The following is a 21388-nucleotide window of genomic DNA, read 5'->3' as shown; positions in this document are numbered from 1 at the left end:
TATTCAAATCGGGCTCCGCACTTCCTAAAGCCGGCCCTGAGAAAGGGTAATACCTTGCTCTAATAGAGGAGGCTGGCATTAGTGTTAAGGGGAAGAACTGGGTATATGAATAAATAGCACCAAAGGGGGATAATGTGTTAAGTCTTGCAGTCCCCTTGTGTACAGGGCTGATTCCTTGTGGAATCTATTTAATGTTCCAGCTTGGACTGTGGATCTGTCACATCCTCAAAGTGAAGAAGACTTAGGCTGGGAGTCTTCGCAGGAACAGCCAGCTGCTGCAGGCAGTAGTGTTAGTGATTCAGTAGGAAGCACTTTTTCTTCTGTCAGTAGTGAGCCAATGCCCCCGCATGGTGTTAGGGGACGCCTGGGCTGCTGGCTGTGTTGTCAGATACGATGTAAAAGGAGCTACCATTAAAGATCCCATGTCAGTTTTATCCCTAGACTAGGAGTTGACCCCAAATTCCAGCTCAAGTAATTATGTTCTGCCTTCCTAAATTTCCCTGAAGTTTCAATTGGATACACTGTTGTTCACTTCCTACCTTACACTGTCACTGTGAGCTGTTAAAAAGCCACAGCAGTCTACTCCAGAGTTGGTGGGTTTCTTTGACGAATAAATTTCTATCCATTGGCCTAGGGGACAGAGCACTGGACTTGGAAGACCTGAGTTCTGCTCCTGGCTCCACCACTGACCTGCTGGATGACTTTGGGCAAGTCATTTCACCCCTTGTGCCTCAGTTTCCCCATCTGTACAATGGGGATAATAATGCTGACCTCCTTTGTAAAGCACTTGGAGACCTGTGAATCCATTATAGGGGTGTTTAAAGACTTAATTGATTCTTATAAGGTTCTTTTAAAGACCCTAGTGAAGCACCAGGATGTGCTGGCAAACCTAGAGCTGGGAGCAAATCTCCACGGGGAAGGGTAGCAGATGTGGTAAAAACACTCATTTAGGGCCCCTTATTCTCTTATCCATTTCAATTCAAACTAAATACTGAATTTACTCTTCTTAACTCACCAGTTCTCTCCAACTACTACCCACTCAGGGGTTGCTGTTCTAGGGATTGGGGTGATGTCAGCACTTCTGCCTCATTCTAAATTGCCGATGTGGTGTGAGTTTTGCTCTTTCAGCCATGCCTTTATAGATTTGTGCTTCTGGAGGACTCTGAGCAAAGTGCTTTTATTAAGCAGAGAGGAGGAGATTAGTCTAACCTCCTCCCTGCTGGGGGAGCTGTTGGGCTGAAGAGAGCCTGACAGGCCAGTGCCTGTCTCCCTCTGGGGTGAAGTGTCAAGCTATGGTTGGAAGAGCTGATGGTGTTTGTGCTGTGCCCTGGCTGCACCAGCCACAAGGGAAGCTGCCCCTTATCCCCCACAGAAGAAGTCAAGTGAACTGCTCAAGCAGACAATTGCTCTCCTTGGTGAGAGGAGAATGCATCATGGGCTAGCGAAGAGTCAGGGCTATGCAGCAGAGACAGAGGGGCGAATGGGGATGGCTGCTGGGAGGCCCAGAGAGAGGAAAGCAAGTTGCACCCTTCTTTGTTCCTAGACAACACACTATGCAAAAATGAAATTAAGGTTGAAAATATGTAACTAACTTAAGGGTAAAAATCATTACAGAAATGTTGTAATTACATCAGAACCAAGCACTACAAACTCAGAACTTAGAATCAACATTACCCTTACAGGAAACCCAAACGTGCTGTGGGATGAAAATGCACAGCTAAGGCATTCAAACAACCTTAACTCTGCCCTGTGTGAACTTCTTGGCTACCACCTCTAATAGTGGTCAACACCAGAGATTGAACCAGTAATCCTCATGAGTTACTATGGGTTGAGCTAAATAGACAGGTTCTATAGTTGGGGCTATAACAGACTTATCCTCTGTAGATCGGGCACTGAGCGGGCCATATACACACATTGACCAGTGGGTTACAGTTACACTGGGAATTTCATATTCAGTGTAATGGGGGGAAGTTACAGGGTCTGTATCTCTCATTCATTTTGGGTTTCCCCAGAAGTCAGGACTCTTGGCCATGACAGGAAATGTCTAGCAGCACCTGGCCCAGGACCTTGTGGAAACTGGAACAATGGTAACCTTTCCACAGCACCTTGGAAATGCTGAGCTGCCACAACGCCCAGGGAAATCAATGGCAACTACCGGTGCTCCAGCAAAATTGATCCTAATGCTAACTGAAGTCAAAAAGGCCTTCTCAAAAACTTAGCTGTTGCCAGCTTGCTAAATACAAAAAATAAATCTACAAGGAAATACACATCAAGCTTTTCTCAGGCCACAGGAGAAAGCGTCTTGTTTCAAATAGGCCTCACAATGTACAATCCCCAAGAGCTCTGGGAAATTGCATGGCGTTATAGAACATTAACTAATCTAATATTAACCACTCCGTGCAGCTCCTGAGCTGCTATAAACCATTGATACCAATGGAGCGACCCCAGTTTTCACCAACTGAGGGTCTGTCCCTCAGCATAGACAAGAACTGTTGTGTTTCTAATCTAGCTGGTTGTGGTTAACAAGTGGGCCCACAAGCGGATGGCAGAACGCTGAGCATGACAGACCTTGTCTACATTGACGGCTGCGTTGTGTTTAACACTGTTAGTGTTACTTGTATTCTAACACGATGTAATCTCCCAGGGTAGACAAGTCCCAAGAGGGCAGTGCATCCCTGGATGGAGAGGTTGGCAGAGTTTCCATCTCTTGGTGGGAGCCGGGAAGAGACCAGCTATCAGAAGCAGGCACCTGAGGAAGGTGGGATATTTCACAGGAGAAAGAGGAGAGAATAGCCAGTAATATTTGGTGAAATCACAAGGACAGACGTAGCATCCAGTTTCTATTCTGAAGGCTAACTTCACAACAAAGAGGTCAGAGCTACAGTCCAGCCAATGGCATAGAAAGCAGCTTGATCTCTTCAGCTGGGAATTCCCCTGGAGGAGTCCCACAAGTGGTTGTAGAGTGGGCATAGGTAGCTCTTACACCAGCCCCCACTGCAAAATTTGGATCTGGAGCCACATGCTAAAGCCTGCGATATTCAGTGGTGCTCAGAGCCTGGGATTCGGTTCAGATCAAAAGCCAAAAGGGAGCCAGTCAGCCGTGAGATCTGGAGCCAGAGCTGGGTTTGTGTTCTGAAGTTTCCTGGTATTCTGATCCAGGCATTTACATGGTTTACAGCCATCCATAATGTATAGTTCCTTTTAGCCATGTTTGTGGCCTCAAAATCCTCCAATTACCAAAAAAGGCAGGCAATCTCCATAGAGCTCCCTGCTCAGATTCCACCCCTGCCATGCCTATGCAAATACCCCCACCCAGCGATAGTACTATGCACTTAAATTGCACCTTTCATCTGACTCTCAAAGTACTTGACTTATATCACCTAGTGAAAACTCATATCACCCTAACTGCAGTGAGCAGATATTATTTTACAGGCAAGCTCCCTTCCCACAGATGCATCTTTTAGACCTATGCAACCGCTCCTTACCCATCACAAGCGGTTCATTACAATAAGCAGCATATTAATGAAATTCAGAGGTGATACGACATCAGGAGGAATTACAAACAATATTGAGGACGAAGAAATAGTACAAAAGGACCAAGAGAGGTTAGAAACATGGGCAGGACACACCACACGTAAGTAATATGTGATAAAAACGGCTTGTTGTCTAGTTGGCAGCCGGTATCAAGTGGAGTATCCCAGGGGTCAGTCCTGGAACTGGTTTTGTTCAACATCTTCATTAATAATCTGTAGGATGCGATGGATTGCACCCTCAGCAAGTTCGCGGATGACACTAAGCTGGGGGGAGAGGTAGATACCCTGGAAGGTAGGGATTGGGCAAAAAGTGACAGGATTGGGCAAAAAGAAATTGGATGAGGTTCAACAAGGACAAGTGCAGAGTCCTGCATTTAGGACAGAAGAATCCCAGGCATTGCTACAGGCTGGGGAGCGGCTGGCTAAGTGGCAGTTATGCGGAAAAGGACCTGGGGATTACTGTGAACGAGAAGCTGGATATGAGTCAACAGTGTTCCCTTGTTGCCAAAAAGGCAAATGGCATATTGGGCTGCATTAGTAGGAGCATTGCCAGTAGATCGAGGGAAATTATTATTCCCCTCTATTCGGCACTGGTGAGGCCACATCTGGAGTATTGTGTCCAATTTTGGTCCCCCCACTACAGAAGGGATGTGGACAAATTGGAGAGAGTTCAGCGGAGGGCAACAAAAATGATTAAGGGGCTGTGGCACATGGTTTATGAGGAGAAGCTGAGGGAACTGGGCTTGTTTAGTCTGCAGAAGAGAAGAGTGGGGGGAGTTGATAGCAGCTTTCAACTACCTGAAGGGGGGTTCCAAAGAGGATGGAGCTCGGCTGTTCTCAGTGGTGGCAGATGACAGAACAAGGAGCAATGGTCTCAAGTTGCAGTGTGGGAGGTCTAGGTTGGATATTAGGAAACACTATTTCACTAGGATGGTGGTGAAGTACTGGAATGGGTTACCTAGGGAGGTGGGTTGAATCTCCATCCTTAGAGGCTTTTAAAGCCCGGCTTGACAAAGCCCTGGCTGGGATGATTTAGTTGGTGTTGATCCTGCTTTGAGCAGGGGGTTGGACTAGATGACCTCCTGAGGTCTTTTCCAACCCTAATCTTCTATGATTCTATGAATACGGGCTAGCTTTGTACTGGCATGTGCTAAGTGATACACAGCATGTGATGCCATGCTAAGAAGGATCTCCCCTAAGACAACATGGTTTTAGATTGTCCTTTCAACATAGACATTAATGATCCCATGACTCTTCTCACAAAAGCAGGGATTTGCCTCTGCAACTTTGGCCAAAAAGATCATTCCCATCTACACCAGTGTTATACACTGCGGTGTTCCCTGTCTGGCTGCCAAACTCCATCCCAGAAGTGGTTGCATTTCAGTGCTGTTGTACATGTATGATTTCTCGTCCCTGAGAAGTGTCAGGCTGAGTGGTGCTATGTGACTGTGAGATGTTGTTGTTATCATCAATATTTTCTTTTTCTTGGCTTTGTTTTAATGTGACTGACAATTAGCTGTGACGGATTAGTGAACAGTGTTTCTGAAGTGCATGGATTCATATGCAACCTTCTCAAATGCAACCCTGCTCCCAGTGCACACCCATTTGCTATAAACGGGCGCACAGCTTTGCAACTCAAGTTTATGATTTTATGGTAAATATGAGTGAGGTTGAGTGACTGTTGTATTGTGCTGGGACAGTTGTGATGATTTGTGTGGGTGGCAAATAAAGGGTGTGTGCTGCAGCAATGTGTGTTTGGGGTCATTGTGTGCTGACTGTGTTGTTGTGTGGGGGATTGTGTTGGTTTGTGTCAGAGGGGTTATGCTGGGAGATTTGTGTTGATTTGTGCAGGTGGCAATTGGGAGCATGGGTGTGGCCATTGAGCCAAGTAATTCATGATCTGTGCAGTCTCTCGCTCAAAAAACCAATTAAATCTTTGCATTCAAATTAGCTGTAGAGTAAGGGTGATGACTGGTTGAGTCAACTCTGATATCACAATGGTCTAGGACTCTTGGCATGGCATAGAGTCACACCTTACTGCAGCTGTGCACTATGTAGGTGGAATGTATAAAGTCAAAATGGCTCAGATCTTAACAATTGAATGGTAACAGACCATGACACCCAGTAATGATTCACCTTGCTGATATACTGAACATAAAGAACTCTCAGCCACACTTGCAGTTGCTTCCATCATGCTATACTGACTTACCAGACATTTTAGGCTTCATGTGACACACACAGTGACATTCCTGAATTCTGAATAGATTTATCTATCTTTCTAATAAGAGTGTGCGTTAGTAAAATGCTCAGTTTGTAGAGTTGCCTTATTTTAAAACCAAAATAATTTATACTTCACACGTAGTTTTCACACCAATGTTTTTATAAGCAATGTGTTAAGCCATACGGTAAGCATGTTGTGCCCAGGTATGAAGGATAGTCTGCTAATAATTAGGACTCCAGAGATCTGGGTCGTTTGCCTGACTGTGCTGCAGACTTCCTGTGTGACCCCGGCAAATCATTCAGCCTTTCTTTGCCTCAGTTTCCCCATCTGCAAAATGAGGCTGATAATACTATACGGAACTGGCTAGTGAGGAGGTGTACCACGGCCCTCTACTGGATGGATTTCTAAGTGCTCAGTTGTGTATCACAAGCCCTATTCTGCTAGCAGCTAGTAGGTATTCTCTTCCTCCGAGTGGTAGTGGCTTGTGCTTTTAGAGCAGGAAGATCTGAATTCTCTACTGGTTGTTACCCTGAAGTGACAAGGGGCGGCAGTGTGCAGCACAGTGACCACCATGAAGTCCCAGGGAGCAACAGATTTGTTACTTGATACAAATGGATCATGGCACTAAACGAAACAAGTTCTGTAAAATCCTTTCATTCCCTCACATGGAAAGCACCAAAGAGAGGCCCAGTTTCATTATTATTAGATCCATTTTACAGATGGGGAAAAATGATATGCAGAGCAATGAAGTGACTTGTCCTAGGGGCAGAGCTGAGAATGCACGAGTTCTGGCCACCACTACACAACATGTCCTGGAAAACACTACAAATGTTCTATTAGATGCAACTCCACTGATACTTCACCTAGTTCCTGAGAGGAGATGGGTTGCAGGCAGCTGGTTCTGTGCAGTTTTATTTACTGAGGTCTCGTCTACTTGAGAACACTGCATTGCTTTGACTCAAGGTGTGGTTTAGTTAAACTGGTGCAGACCCCTGTGTGAATGCTCTTATTTCCATGTAAGAAGGACTTATTGCAGTTTAACATAAATCAATTAGAAATTGGTTTTAGCGCTCTCACAGTAAGCCACTTAAACCAATATAAGAGCATCCACACTAGAGCCTACACCAGCTTAACTAAATTGGTTTAGACACTGATTTAAATTACATGTTCATGTAGACAAAGCCTAAGAGACATCTGCATGGAGACAGAGGATCTGCCCCAGGGTCCTTCGTTGCTTAGTTCATCTGCTTCTGCTGCTCATGTTCCACCTGGGGTCATCTTCTTATGTAATACCATGCTGCCAGGGAGAGGTGGATGTCACCTGCATGGGATCCTACAGAGCTGAGGACCGCCAAAGCTGCTAGGCTCCTGTTGTCATGCTGCGTCTTTAAAACTTACAACAGCACAAGGGAAACAGAAAGGACAATAGCAAAACTCTCCGTGCCATGTTGCTCAATTGCATTTCCATTAAATGTTAAGCATGAGGTACAGAGGGGCAATGGGATCCTTTGCTCTTCCCAAAAGGCAGAGAGAGACCTGGACAGTGTCAATTCCAGATCCAGAATTTGAGCCTCATACATGCAAAATTTGGGAGTGCCTGGCTCAGGGGGATTGGCTCAGACCCAGCTGTTCTTCTGTATTATTTATTTATTTATTTGTATTATGGTAGCATTGAGTCCCCAGCTCCATTGTGCTAGGCACTGTACATGCACATAATGATTCTTTCAATTGTTTCTGGACTCAACTGGTAGTTGTCCTTCACCTGGTGAGGAAGGGCTGATATCAGGGAACAATAACACGATTAGGCTCCTGGGGTAGAGCGATCTGGCAGCTTAGTTGGCCTAAGACAGGGGTCGGCAACCTTTCAGAAGTGGTGTGCCAAGTCTTCATTTATTCACTCTGATTTAAGGTTTCGCGAGCCAGTCATACATTTTAACGTTTTTAGAAGGTCTCTGTCTATAAGTCTATAATATATAACTAAACTATTGTTGTATGTAAAGTAAATAAGGTTTTTAAAATGTTTAAGAAGCTTCATTTAAAATTAAATTAAAATGCAGAGCTCCCCAGACCGGTGGCCAGGACCCGGGCAGTGTGAGTGCCACTGAAAATCAGCTTGTGTGCTGCCTTTGGCACACGTGCCATAAGTTACCTGCCTCTGGCCTAAGATTTGGGTTTATTTCTCACTCCAGTCCGATACTGCATTTTAGTGCCACATCCATTCCTGCCTCTGTGAATTGCATTTTATAAGGCCAAGATGAAAATGAAGGGAATTTGCTGCTGCTTCTGTTCACCCTCCTTGTGTGCCTTTTAAACCAGGCATTCTCAACCTTTTTCTTTCTGAGGCCCACCCCCAATGGCCTGGCAGTGCCACAACTGTTTTTCTGCATATAAAAGCCATGGCCAGCATTAGGCGGTAGCAATCAGGGCAATTGCCCAGGGACCAACGCCACAGGGGGCCCTACAAAGCTAAGTTGCTCAGGCTTTGGCGTCAGCCCTAGGTGGCAGGGGTCCCATACGGCAGGGCTTCATCTTTCCGCCCTGGGCCCCAGCAAGTCTAATGCCGGCCCTGCTTGGCAGACCCCCTGAAACCAGCTCGCGACCCCACAGTGGGCCCTGGACTCCTGGTTGAGAACTACTGCTTTAAACCACTGGGTGGTTCATACACAGCCAACTTCTGCCTTTTCTTCTCTGAGGCTGGGAACTGCCCGTAGATCTCCTGAGCCCCACTCCAGTGCCTTAACCACAAGCCCATCCTTCCTTCCTGCTCTAACGAATAGTGCATGAGGGGTACAGAAGGACAAAGAAGAGAAGCAGCTGGAGGAACAGAAACTGATCTCTCCTATCACTGAAGGTATTGCACATTCAGGGAACTACAAACAAATGGCTTCTTTGATGCTTACAAGAGTGGAAATGACACTCCCCTAGTTGAGACTGAATCCCTGTATGTGTACTTTCACAGTCCTTAAGCTTCAATAATGGGGGTAGGGTGTGGGTCTCATTACAACCCAGCTGGCCAGGGAAAGCACTATCCAATTGGGTGTTTGATTAGGGAAAGCAGTGAATGCTTAGCACAGTTATCAGGTTTAAGGCCAAGGACTGAAAAGGGGGACCGTATCTTAGACCTAGAAAGAACAGAAAAGTCCATCTTTCCCACCCTCTTCTGGTGACTGGAGGGTGGCTAGCTGCAGCAGGGATGCTGACAAAGACCTGGAATAAAGCAATAAGTCAGAGGTGTTGATTCAGGCTGTTTAGCCAGCTAGTTGTGTTGCTTGTCCACTTTGTCACTTGCAGGAACTCCGCCCATGACCACACCACCACCAAGTGGGTGCTCAGATTTGTCATGCAAAACCTTATAGAGCTGGTGGGGTGGATTTCTCAGCCCATTTGGGAGGCTTGGCTGCCAGTGACAAGTACCTGCTGGAGCTCTGCACTCCTCAAAGACTCCAGACCAGAGCCCACCTGAGCTGCAGCTGCACTTCTCCTCCTGTAACAGCCGAAGAGGATCCAGTTGACATGGCGGCATCCCAGGCCTGGCGCTGCCTCGCATTGCTGCTCCTGCTGCTTTGTGACCCCGCTCGCTTGTCCAGGGTGCCCGCGCGGACGCAGAGGAAAGGGATTCTTGCCGAAGCCATGCGGAGACTGCAGGAGGTCTTTGACATTGAGGCCTTGCCCCATGATGTCCTGCCTCACAGGAAGCCACCCCAGTTTATGGTAGATCTTTTCAATAAGGTGGCAGATTCCAACGGGATCACGAAGGCCCCAGGGCTGCTGGAAGGCAACGTGGTGCGGAGCCTTGAAGACCGAGGTAAGCCACAGAGAAGGAGGCTGGGTTAGGATAAGTGGGACAAGACAAAGCTAGGGAGGCAAATTCACCCCTGGTGTAACTCCACTGAAGCTAATGGGTTTGTGGGGAGAGCAGGGCTGTATATGGAGGGGGGGAGGGGGAATGAAGAGTATGCTGGTGTGTATGTGTGTAGGAATGTGGAAGGGTGTTGGGTGATGTAAAGTGTTTTGTGTATACATGACCCCTGTAGATTAAACTTTTATATGGAAGCCTTTGATACAAACTCATTGCTACTTAGTGAATGCAGGGGGAGGTGGGGCATCCCAAATTCAGAATAAACACAGGTCTGATTATTTTTTAAAAATTCTTTTAAAATATCCTGTGCACAGAAAATTCAATTTGGTCCATTTTATTAGCAGCCTGGCTCTTGCATGGTTATATGCTTTTGGTTTGCTGTGAAGATCTATTTTTAATTCTATTTTCACTTCATTGTCTTAAGTCTATCACTATTTTAACACACATTTGAATAGTTCTTCCTGTTACTGCAGGTGACATATTGCCATTTCTTGGAAAATCAGAGTATTCTTTCTGTGTCTTGCATGTTGGACTGGTTATTAATAGTCCTGGGTTTTTTTCCAGATTATTTTGATCAGTTTTATTTCTACTTCAACATCTCTTCGGTTGGGAGGAATGAACAAATGCTAAAAGCTGAGCTCAGAGTTTTCAAGCTGAATAAAAACCATGTGCCTCAAAAATCTTTTTGGCAACATTTTCTCAAAGTAAGTGGGCGATTATATTATTAACAATAATAACAAATGACTAATCAACAGACAGTGTCTTTAAGCTAACAGAGTTAAAAAAATCAAGCATGAAAGAAATGAGACTGAAACCAACTACCCCATGAAACTATCCTGTGTTTTATGTGATTACTGCCAGCAATTTAGAAGTTTGACTTCAACAAGCAAAGCAATACAGCCAGGTTTTTGGTTTTGTTGCTAGGCTGTTTCTTTTTTTCCCTTGAGCTTTTTTCAATGAAACATTCATGCGGCCAAACAATCTACTGGTTTATCTGTGCAAAAGCAAACAGGACAGTTCAGTGATCCCTGAAGGTGAGCTCAAACCACAGCCAAGCTATCCCGGATTTTGAGACATTTGCAATCCAGATCCAAATTCTGCAGCTCCCTCCAGTCCATATCTACGGAATCAGGTGGCCTGTGAACCCAATGGGCAAATATGTGGGGCAACAGGAAACTTGGGACAATATCAAGTAGTCAAAAGAGACAAAAAATAGATGGCCAGGTGATTTTTCCATTTGCAGATATTTCTTTTTGTGTGGCTCTTAGTACATGAGATAATATCCAAGTGCTGAGAGAATATTCACTGTTTTGTTTTGTTTTGTTCTTTGTTTCATTATGATTACCAGATATACAGGTTCTTATTTATTACTTACCCCTAAAAAAATACTGAGGATTAGGGGTATATATCTATCTAGGATTAGGGATCTAGATAGACCTATCTGTAAGTATAGTAGATTTACATTACTTCTTGCCCTTATGGGAAGCTGACCAGAAGCAACTTTTTAGTTTCAGTCTAGGTCAACAGACAGGGTGAATCCACGCTGGAAGTGGAGGAAATGTGTTTCTTTGATGCTGACCTCTTTGCTGGAGACCATCAATTGTTCCCCATTTAATTTTGTTTTGTTGTATTACCATATTCAAGGTGGATGTGTATGAGCTTTTGGACAGGGGAAGTAAGCCGCAGAGAAGAAATCTCATTTCATCCAGATTACTGTCTTTGTATACCGAAGGCTGGGAGGTGTTCAATGTCACGCAGACAGTAAGCAGAGAATTCTGAATTCCGTTGTTTTTTATGCTAAAGATATTGTAACAAATTCATGGCCATGGGCTAGGAACTTCATGCTGGATACCAAAACTTCAGGGCACTAGCAGAGACAGAACCTTAAATTCTCTAGCTCCAAAGCCACAAGTCCGATAACCTGAGCTGATTAACTGGTATCAGCATACGGCCTGCGACAGCCAAATGACCTTAATTCTGCTCATAGTAACATCATACAATAACTACATAATTATGATTAAAGCATTTTAATGTTTGCGGTCCCAGGGTAGATGTCATTGATTTCTTCAGAGAAATTGGTTTTTCATTTTCTTTTTATGCTCATGGCATCACTGTAGGGCAGAGTTAAGATTATTTGGGTGCTTTAGCTTTGTATTTTCCATACCTTAATATCTCTAGATCCTTATAAATGTAACCTTAACTCTAAATCTCTTTGGTTTGTAATACACGTTTTGGAGATGCCCTTACATTATTGATATGTACTCTCAACCTTATCTCCAGCTGAACCTGGTTTTTTTGGTGTGGGGAATTTCACTTAAAAAACAAAATTAACCATCTGATATCAGTAATGAGTTGAAAATCTGTGCTATCAGCCTTATCTAATTATTTTATTCTATGTTTAAGATCAGATTCACAAGCATGCTATGGATGACTGGTTGAATTGCCTCTGATGTTACAATGGCTTCAGCCAAGAGTGACCAGAGCCAGTGACTTAGCCTTACTTGTTAGTCCACAATCATAATAGTCAGATCCAGCTATTGTTAATAACTTAGCTTGATTGCTAATTTCTTCAGATGTAGCCTGCGTGTGAGATTTAACAATATGGAAAGTCTGGAGTCTGTATTATTCCATTATTAAGATTACTTGGGAAAAGAGAGGTCTGAAAAAGGATTCTAAATTCCTGGCAAGGATCAATTTTAAAATTAATTTTAACTCATAGATTAATCAATCAATGTATTAGTAAATTCTCCAAAAAATAATTCTGTATTTAAAGGCAAGGGCTGTGGTTTTGGGGAAGTTACACTGTATACACAACACAAAGATGGTGAGTCCCTGGTTTAAGTACTAAGCTCAATTTAACCTTAACTAGGCAGTCACAACTATTGTCTTCATAATAATATACATATCTCCTGACAATCCTTTAACCTCTTCCTTCTTCTCCCATATAAATATTACTTAGTCCTAATGAGATAGACTTATTCAAATGATCTTTTCCACTTTTCTTTTTTGTTCCGAGGTTTCCAAATGGTTTGGAAACAGCAGCACTAACCATGGCTTTTTGATCACTACAACTCATCTATCTAAAACCAAAATGGAATCCAACTTCGTCAAGTTTGCCAAGAGCCGGCACAATATGCGAGACAGTAGGAATGCTTTCTTGGTCCTCTTCACCAATAATGACAGACAGAAATCTTCCAGCTTCCTGCCCTCTTCCACTGGTAAGACAATGCAACAGTAACTCTTTGAACAGCCGCTCCCTTTAATTAGTTCCGTTACTTCCTCATCCATTTTCTGCAGATAGTTTCATGAGTCACATGCAGTTTCTGACACTGAAACTGATTCTGGTTTGCCACTGTCAAAAGCTTGCTTTGATAGAATCATTTTATTATTTCCTCCTGTAGTGGGTCACCAGACATTTTAGGCCAGGTCTGTACTAGGAGCGCTTTGCTGGTATAGTTATACTAGTATTCTATACAGGCAAAGCACTCCTAGTTTGGAGGCAGTTTAGACCAGCAAAACTGAAGCTTATTCGAGCCTCACCATGAGCAAAACAAGTTATACTGACAAAAGTGCAGTTTTGCCTGATATAACTGCATCTACACTAGGTGCTTTTACCAGCACAGCTATGTCAGTCCCAAAACACAACTCATCGCATCCCTGACCAACATAGCTATGCTATGCCAACAAAAGTTTGTAATCTTCAGTCTACAGACCCGGCCTAAGTATGTCTTCTCTTCATGCCCACCATTCTAGTCAAAGGTGTAGAGCCAGTGACTCCCAGCCTCTGAGCATGCAATGTCAACTCCATCAATATGTGGAGTTCAGGACCTCATGGGATGCAAGGTAGAGCTGGGGAAGAGGCACAAAATGCTAGGGAGGGTAGCAAGCAGAAGGAGGGAAAAGGAGATACACTGGAGGAAGGGAGAGAAGAAGGCCAGAAGGGAAGACACGCTGGAAGTGTCACTCAGATTGTGTGTTTGTGTGTGTGTGTGTGTGTGTGTGTGTGTGTGTGCATGTGTCCACCATGCAATGTTTTAGTAAGTTAAAGAAAAAAATTGTAATTTATACTACAAAGGTTTCCTATTTATTAAATTTATCTCCCACAAAAAATGTGATGGCTATGAAGCTAAGGTTGCAGGCTCATATCGGGCTTTAGTGCATATTACCTTTCAAGCAGGTAAACAACAAACAGAATAACACAAACAAAAATGAGAATCCAGGAATGCAGAGGTAGAAGGCAGAAGGTTGCACTTCTCAAATGAGGCACTCAAGCCACCTTAACTCAGCCCCTGTAGAGAGATGTTCATACCATCTTTCCTTCTTTCCCTGTAGACTATCGAAAGCATGCTTGAGAGAATGTTGGTTTTTATCTTTTGTTTCCCACAATCATGTCTTTAATACTAAGTGTGATGATTTGTCACTTCTTAAGTATCTAACATCCTGACAGGGCCATAAGCAGTTAGAAAATGGAGTTATGCAGTATCTGTATTCTCTACTTGACAAACCTCCTAGGGTACCTCAGAGGGGAATGCTATTGCTGCAAGCTACAAATCATCTCAGGAGGTCCACAGAGAGGAGGGACTCGGTGAGCACTAAGCTTGGGGAACAGAAGATCAGGAAGGCAACCCCTTCATTCCTGTGGACCTTCTGAGGTCTGCAAAAGCCCTTGGAGAAACTAAGGAGGCTTCTTGGTCCCTCACTCAGGAGGCTGGCCAGGGTTTCCTTAGGGGCTGAGTTACAATTTTAAGTCTATCTGTGCAAGGAAAAGGAGTAGAAAACTTTTAGTTATTTTATTTAGGTAAGAAAGTGACCTGCCAAGGAAAAATATATTGTGTTGATATCTACTTTTGCTTCTTTATGACTCATAATAAAAGCCAAAAGGGTGTTTTGTTTTGTTTGTTTAAAAAGGAGGAAGGGTTCTGCTTCTTCTTTACATACATTAGACTTGCAGGTCCTGTCTAGGCTGGAAGATTCTACATGACTGGAGAGCTTATGCAAATGGTGATATCTCAAAATGGAAGCTCAGCTGTCCAGAGGGGAAGGGGTTTTTAGTCGGGTAGTTTAAAACTTTTTTTGCTTTTGCTTTTGGTTTGCATTTTAAAACATTGATTTAACTGCAATGACTAACTGACACTTTGAATAAGGGAAGTCTTTGTTGACTGTTCAATACTTCACCTCTTAAATTACAACAAACATCCCTTACACCTCCCACTGATCCTCTACCAAAGCTAAGAGAGATTAGTCTTTACAGTCCTGATACGTCCAAATAAATAAAACTTAAAAATAAACTTTCCAGCCTTATTTGTACATCAGAAAGGACCCAAACAAGACAACATTGTGCTGGCTCATGAGAACCAGACAGTGAAACTGACTAGAAAAACAGTGAAACAGACCTGCCTAGTGTCAAGTTTACAGTGAAATTCTGGCTCCCTGTCCAGTAAAAGGACTTTATGTTGTAGCTTGGAGACAGAATCCTGCTTCTCAGCGTAGGGAACCTTTGCCCCATCTACAATTTGTGGTCAATAAATCTGGGCAGTCCGTGTTTCTCTGGTTCTCTCCGTTTCTTTCCCCTCCGCTTTATTATACAGAGACATAACCAGATTTGGCTCCGTAGTGCAGGGAGCTGTGCAGTCTCCAACTGTTTCATGATTTCCTGACCCTTTGCTTTGTATTTTCACTGCTTTTTGGGTCTTGCATGCCAAGTTGAAGCTATACATATTCAGACTGGAAATAAGGCGTGCATTTTGAACATAGGATCAGGATGAGGATAATGAATCATTGGAACAACGTACCAAGGGTCATGGTGGATTCTCCATCACTGGCAATTTTTAAATCAATATTGGATTTTTACTTTTTTTAAAGCTAGGCTGTAGTTCCAAAGGGATCCTTCTGGAGGAGTTCTCTGGCCTGTGTTACACAGGAGATCAGACTAGATGATCACAATGTACCTTCTGGCCTTGGAATCTAGGACTCTATGAAGAAGACTTCAGGATTTGGTCCTGAGGGAAGTGCAGCCTAATGTATAAGTATTTAAGATTTATAATACTGTCATTATCTAAGGCTATGTCTACACTCCGAGCTGGGAATGTGATTCCCCTGCCTTTGTATACATACTCACACTATCTTTGAGTAGCAGTGTAGCCACGGAAGCACGGATAGCACAGTGGAGACATGACTAAGCCATGGGTAGCATGCACATGGCGAAGCCATGCCTCCACTGCAACTGCCTGCACTATTGTAGCTGCGCTGCTATTTGTATTCGTGTTAGCTCAATGAAAGCTATGTGTAGCCTATGTGTATACGGACAAGAGCAACCACAACCCTTACTCATGGTATAGATGAAGCATAAGTGTCATGGTCGTTACCCAGTTTTGTTTAAATCTATGTGTTTCATGGGGACTGTCTCCTTTGAGAGCAATAAACTCCTCCCAACGTCTAGACAGAAATACTGTGTTCTTCATGACAAAGAACTTACCCCTGTCATGTCCTTTTGCTTTCAGAATTCCAGCCATCCTTGCCTGAAGACGATACTTCATCACACCTACCTCACCAAAACGAGGTCTTTGCAAACATCAGAGTGAACAAAAGCAGAAGAATTCGGGATACCTCCTTCTTCTCCCCCAAAGGCCAAATTGTGCCATGCCAGCTCAATGATCTCTTCGTCGACTTCCATGAAATTGGTTGGGCGGGGTGGATCATTTCCCCACGTGGCTACAAGGCTTATTATTGCAAAGGGGCCTGCCTGTTCCCCTTAGGGGAAAGTCTAAGAGCGACCAACCATGCTACCGTCCAGTCCATAGTGCATACGCTGAAACTGTCCAAAGACGTCAGCACGCCGTGCTGTGTCCCAGACAAACTGAGTTCCATTAGCATTATGTACTTTGACGACAGTGAGAATGTTGTCCTTAAGAATTATAAAGACATGGTGGCCACGAGCTGTGGTTGTCACTAACAAGAGCCCTTTCTGCCTGCAACTGACTTGCATCTGGACTCGGTGCACCCATTCTCCACAGCCCCAGTGGTGCTGGAACAACTTTTATAGTGAGGGTGCTGAAGGCGGATACCATGTATTTGGGTTGTTATTTCTACGTCAAGCCGGGGGGGCGGTAGCACCCCTAGTTCCAGCACCTACGCACAGCTCTTGTGATGTTCAGTTTAATAACATGTCAGATAAGGGAGGAGCCAGGCAGTCTGAGAGTCAGGACTTCAGGGTTCTGCTCCATGCTTGGAGGCATGGGGGCATCCTCTGCAGCTGGTTCCCAGGCCAGGCCCGCTCCCGATCTGCGTATCCGTCTAGTGCTCCTTTCCAGGGACCTGGGTCTCTGTAGACTGCTCCTCTATGGTTAGTGTCATTCATAGCCACTACGACACTAAACTATAGAGACCCCCCAAAAGTCCTCCAGGACAGTAAGAGCACATTCCTCCCCAAGCCCAGGAGATCGGGTGGGAGCTGGGGACTACACTTTAGGCAGGGGCTGTATGGTCAAGCATGTCTGTGGGTGGATTCAGAGAGGTGGCTGGAACCTGGAGGGGAAGGGGAAGGAGAGGAGCTGGGGCAAGGGAACCTGGAATGGGGGTGGGGCAGAGATTTTATGCAAATTAACTAATACATATTCATCAAATATGCAAATATGGTATTGCTCTATTTGCATGGGCTCCAGATTTGCAGGCCTACAACCCTAAGGGTCAGGTCCCACCAAGGGGGCCCCAACAGTGCTGGGCACATAGTGGCAGAGTTGTTCCTCAGCCTTGATCCAACACCTGCCTGGCACACCAGCTCCTGCATGTGCAATTGCCCAGCATGGCCCATTACACTCCCCTGCCCCCTACTCTTTCTAAAGCGAGAGGGAGACCATGCTGCCCAGGCTGCAGGAACAGCTCTTTCTGCTGTGCGTACATGGCAAATGCCTGCCATGTCTTGAGGCCTTTTTCCACTTTGTCACATGCTCTGGACCTGTGTATGATAAAGGTTAACGATGCAGGGTAGACATTAGAAATAGCAAAACTCATTGCTAAACAAATATTGTAGTTTCTTCAAGTTCAACAGTAACTTTCTGGAGACATGGCGGCTGCAGAGAGCTGGAGAAAATATTTATACTGTAGGGAGCTATCTTTGTTTCTGTAAATAGCAACTTCTGTAATTAGCAAATTGCCAAATTGTTTTTACTGTATTAAATAAATGTGTGGAATATTTTTAATTAATCTGTAATAGAGTTATTTAATTTTCCAATAAAATTATGAAATACGTCTTCAATGTATGTTATTGCAATGTTATTACATTGGTCAGTTTCCCTTCTAAGGCCTGGTCCAATGCTCATTAAAAACAACGGACACATTTCCATTGCCTTCAGTGGGTGCTGAATCAGTCCCTAAACTCCCATGGCAAAATTGAAAAAACAAAACACAATATCTATCCCTATGCGCTTGATCCTGTAGTCGTCATTCAAATAAAACTCACACTAAAGCCTTCTAGGATTTTTGCCTGAGTACCATCAGCAAACTCAGATCCACTGGGATTAGCCCCAGTCACTTTTTTTTGCCAATGCCCAAGTAATTTGAGTCCCAAGCTGCACTTTTTGAAAGACTGTTTCAGTTTGTTGGCATATAAAGTTCTTAAGGGCAAAAAAGCCCAGTTGTGTTCCTATATTATACACTCCCATGAATATAGAGAGTTGTATGAAGCTATTGCAATTATATTAACAGATCCAAATTATAAAGATTAATGCTTTTTAGAGCCATAGAGTTAAAAGAGACTACAAGGGTCATCTAGTCTAACCCCCAAATGTGGCTCAAACTCAAACCCATTGAATAATTTATTCTGTCATAAATCTAGAAGGCCAATGTGCTACTCATTAAACCGTAGAGCCTGACGATAAAGTGTATAAACTTCAGAGCATAAACTGATCCCCACCTTGGGTCAGGAAGGTATCTGCTCCCATGGTACAGTGACACATGATTAGATGGCCAATTCAGCCCTTGTGTAATTCCACTGAGGACAGTAAAAGCCAGATTTCCAAAGGTGAGCTGCCTAACTCATTGAAATCAATGGGAGTTAGGCACTTCAGATGCTTTTGAAAATAATACCTCTGATAATCTGGCCCTATGTGTAGTTACACTAGGAGTGAATTTGACCTTGAGTGTTTTATACCTTCCTCTGAACCACCTTTCCCAGGCCACTCTCAAAAGTCAAAGACTAACATTCCTAGGTCTCCATCCTTGGAAAACTATTAAAGTGACCCTGTTTGGCCCTAGAAGTAGCTGCATTTCAGTGTTGGGTGAAATGATTCCTGACACCTTTGCTGCAAAAGACATCTGTTTGATGTGCATTTTGGAGAGGGCTGAGGATTGCTTCCCAGAATGATGAAAGGGCAAAAAGGAACTTTTTTTGCAGTTGACTGCATTCCTGTTTGAAAAGTTAATTTCAATGCTGCTAGGACTTTCCTGAACTACTTATTTAGGCTGCAAATTCTTTGGCATGGGGACTTCTTGTTCTGTTTGTACAGCACCTGACACAATGGGGTCCTGGGCCATGGCAGCCCACTACAGTACAAATAATTCAAAATAATGATTACTTGGTAAGGTGCTAAAATCTTCCATAGGCATTGTTTTATTAGTTAAATACAAATTAATAAAATAAAATAATATAATGTTTGGAAAGTGCTTTGAGATCCCTTGGAATAACATTCAATAGGTAAATATGTTATGACACTGTTAATAGGACTACAAGCAGAGACAATGTACACAGGGGTTAAAGTAAGACGCGAGCTTCTCTACCTCTCCCTGATGGAGAGAACAGGAGTCTCTTGGAGCTTTCCCTCCTTCCACCTCCTCACTGGGTTTGCCAACTCACCAGGCTTGGGAATCTGCAGTGGGGGCAGCAGATGTCGGTGCCTTGTAGCAGCTTCTGAGGGGTCCCAGCCTTCCCACAGTGGGGGGAGAAGCAGGAGCCCTTGACAGGGGAAGAAGAGATGTACCAGCGAGGAGATCCCAATTCACCTCTTCTCTCAGAAAGGTCTTTCCCCTTGCTGGGTCCATCACCCTCCCAGGGTGAGAGGGGAAGAACTGGCGTCTCTGCCACTGGTTCCCCTTCTCCTTTGAAGGCAACAAAATGGTCCAATGAACTTTATTCCCTGTCATGGCACCTACAGTGTGTGAGTGGGGGGAAGACAGTGACTGAATTCAGGAGGGATGAGAAGGGAGAATGGGAGTTTGTGGAGATGGGTCTAGGAATGGGAGTGGAATTGGGAGGGAGTGGAAGTTGGACACCACTGACAGAGGATAACTGCCTACTACTGTATCCAGCTAAGGGAGTTACTCCTTTAGTAAGTGAAGTCTGTGGTTTGGTGCTGGAGGTCTCGGTTTCAAACCCTTGCTGCTGACTCATAGACGTTCATGTGACTGGTTGTGGGCCTGCTTGAGAATCCAAACTCCTTTCAGATACTGTATATTTCTTCTCCTGCCAATGTTCTCTTCCCCTTTCTGTGCCCCAGCACCACAAGATGGTCCAATGCTGCATCACCACGTAAAGTTAACTCATGACAATAGCTGCCAAGATGGATAAGCTCCCTATCCTACACTGATCTACCATAACTACTAATATATATATTCCCACACACAAAACACTGTTAACTTAAAGTTGCTCAAGTGTTTTTTCTCTCTTAGGTTTTATAGCACTGTCCATCACCATAGTATCTGGGTGCCTTCCACGTAGAGACAATAGCAACAGCGAAAGCCTTCATGGAGTCTCCGGGTCTTCTCCCTTTTTGGATAAAAATTTGGTTTGGGGTAGGATATTTCTTTTCAAGTTAGATTTTATTGCTGTAGAACCCCTATTTTATGAACTAGTAGTGGATTGAGGAGTTCATAAAATCAAAAAGTTAATAAAATTTAACACCTCAAAACTACAGGAAGTCTGGTGCATAGGTTGCAGTCTGGTGCACTGCATTACGTTCTTCTTGTCCTTCAAACCACTGCAAAGGGCTTTCCAATGTACCAAAGGCATCGGAATGTGAAGGGATGTTGACTTGTTCTTTGTCATCGCTACCTGCGTTATGTGTTTGGTTTTTTTCCTGATGGAAAAAAATTATTCTTATAACTGGCCGTTTGTAAGACTGGTGTTTGTAAAACTGAGGTTCCACTGTAATATCCTCTTCTCTTTTTTATTGATAGGGATGAGTGGGCTGTTGTGTCACTGTTGTGAGTGTCATTCTTATGAGGGAAAGGCTGTTTGTAGTGAGAAAATTCTTCCAGCTATAAGGCTAGCACTAAAAACCTGGGAACCCATGTTAAGACAGTATCTGCACCCAGCACAATACAGATCTCCATGCATTAGCCCAATGCCACCAAGAGATATAAGCATACAAGCATACTGAATGTGGCCCCCTAACACAATCACTTTCAATTCAATAGTATCCCTCAATGCACACATCGAAGAGTCACCTGGTTCCTCTGGGACATCTTTATGGGGCCCCTGTTGATTCAGATGACAGAAAGAAGAAAGTTTTCTATTACAGAGCAGATATAATTAATAAGTACGGTAAGTGATGGCATAGCTGAATACTAGATAATACAGTTCTGTGCCACAACAGGTGAAATATGCACAGCAAGTTACTGCCACTCAGTTCTTTAAATTGTTTTTTTCTGCGCCACTCAACATAGTTTCATTATGGCTCATTAAACACTGATAATTAAAATAAAATATATTGGAATTGTTTATCCTGGACTTTGTAAGGAAATGAGGTTCATCATAATGCTGAGGGAAAAAATGAGAACTGC

The 21388-nt window shown here is 43.9% G+C and overlaps 1 protein-coding gene across 1 annotated transcript; it reads left to right on the top strand.

Moving 5' to 3' along the window:
- Nucleotides 1-9267: 9267 nt before the first annotated feature.
- LOC128839947 (bone morphogenetic protein 2-like) lies at nucleotides 9268-16565 on the top strand. The gene is made up of 5 exons (XM_054033305.1): nucleotides 9268-9559; nucleotides 10178-10317; nucleotides 11258-11374; nucleotides 12630-12831; nucleotides 16114-16565. Exons 1-5 carry the CDS (start codon nucleotides 9268-9270, stop codon nucleotides 16563-16565), a joined length of 1203 nt encoding a protein of 400 aa, XP_053889280.1.
- Nucleotides 16566-21388: the final 4823 nt, after the last annotated feature.

This window comes from Malaclemys terrapin, chromosome 7 (assembly GCF_027887155.1).
Source record: "Malaclemys terrapin pileata isolate rMalTer1 chromosome 7, rMalTer1.hap1, whole genome shotgun sequence".
Classification (NCBI taxonomy): Eukaryota; Metazoa; Chordata; order Testudines; family Emydidae; genus Malaclemys; species Malaclemys terrapin.
The sequence above is the reverse complement of the archived record's forward strand: the minus strand, read 5'-3'. Positions and strand labels throughout refer to the sequence as shown.

What these genes read in the sequence shown, in the direction of transcription:
- LOC128839947 (XM_054033305.1), top strand. Translation starts at nt 9,268, where the DNA reads ATGGCGGCATCCCAGGCCTGGCGCTGCCTCGCATTGCTGCTCCTGCTG. An exon ending in TGTTCAATGTCACGCAGACA is followed by an intron (nt 11,375 to 12,629) that starts GTAAGCAGAGAA and finishes TTTTGTTCCGAG; the next exon opens with GTTTCCAAATGGTTTGGAAA. An exon ending in CTTCCTGCCCTCTTCCACTG is followed by an intron (nt 12,832 to 16,113) that starts GTAAGACAATGC and finishes TTTTGCTTTCAG; the next exon opens with AATTCCAGCCATCCTTGCCT.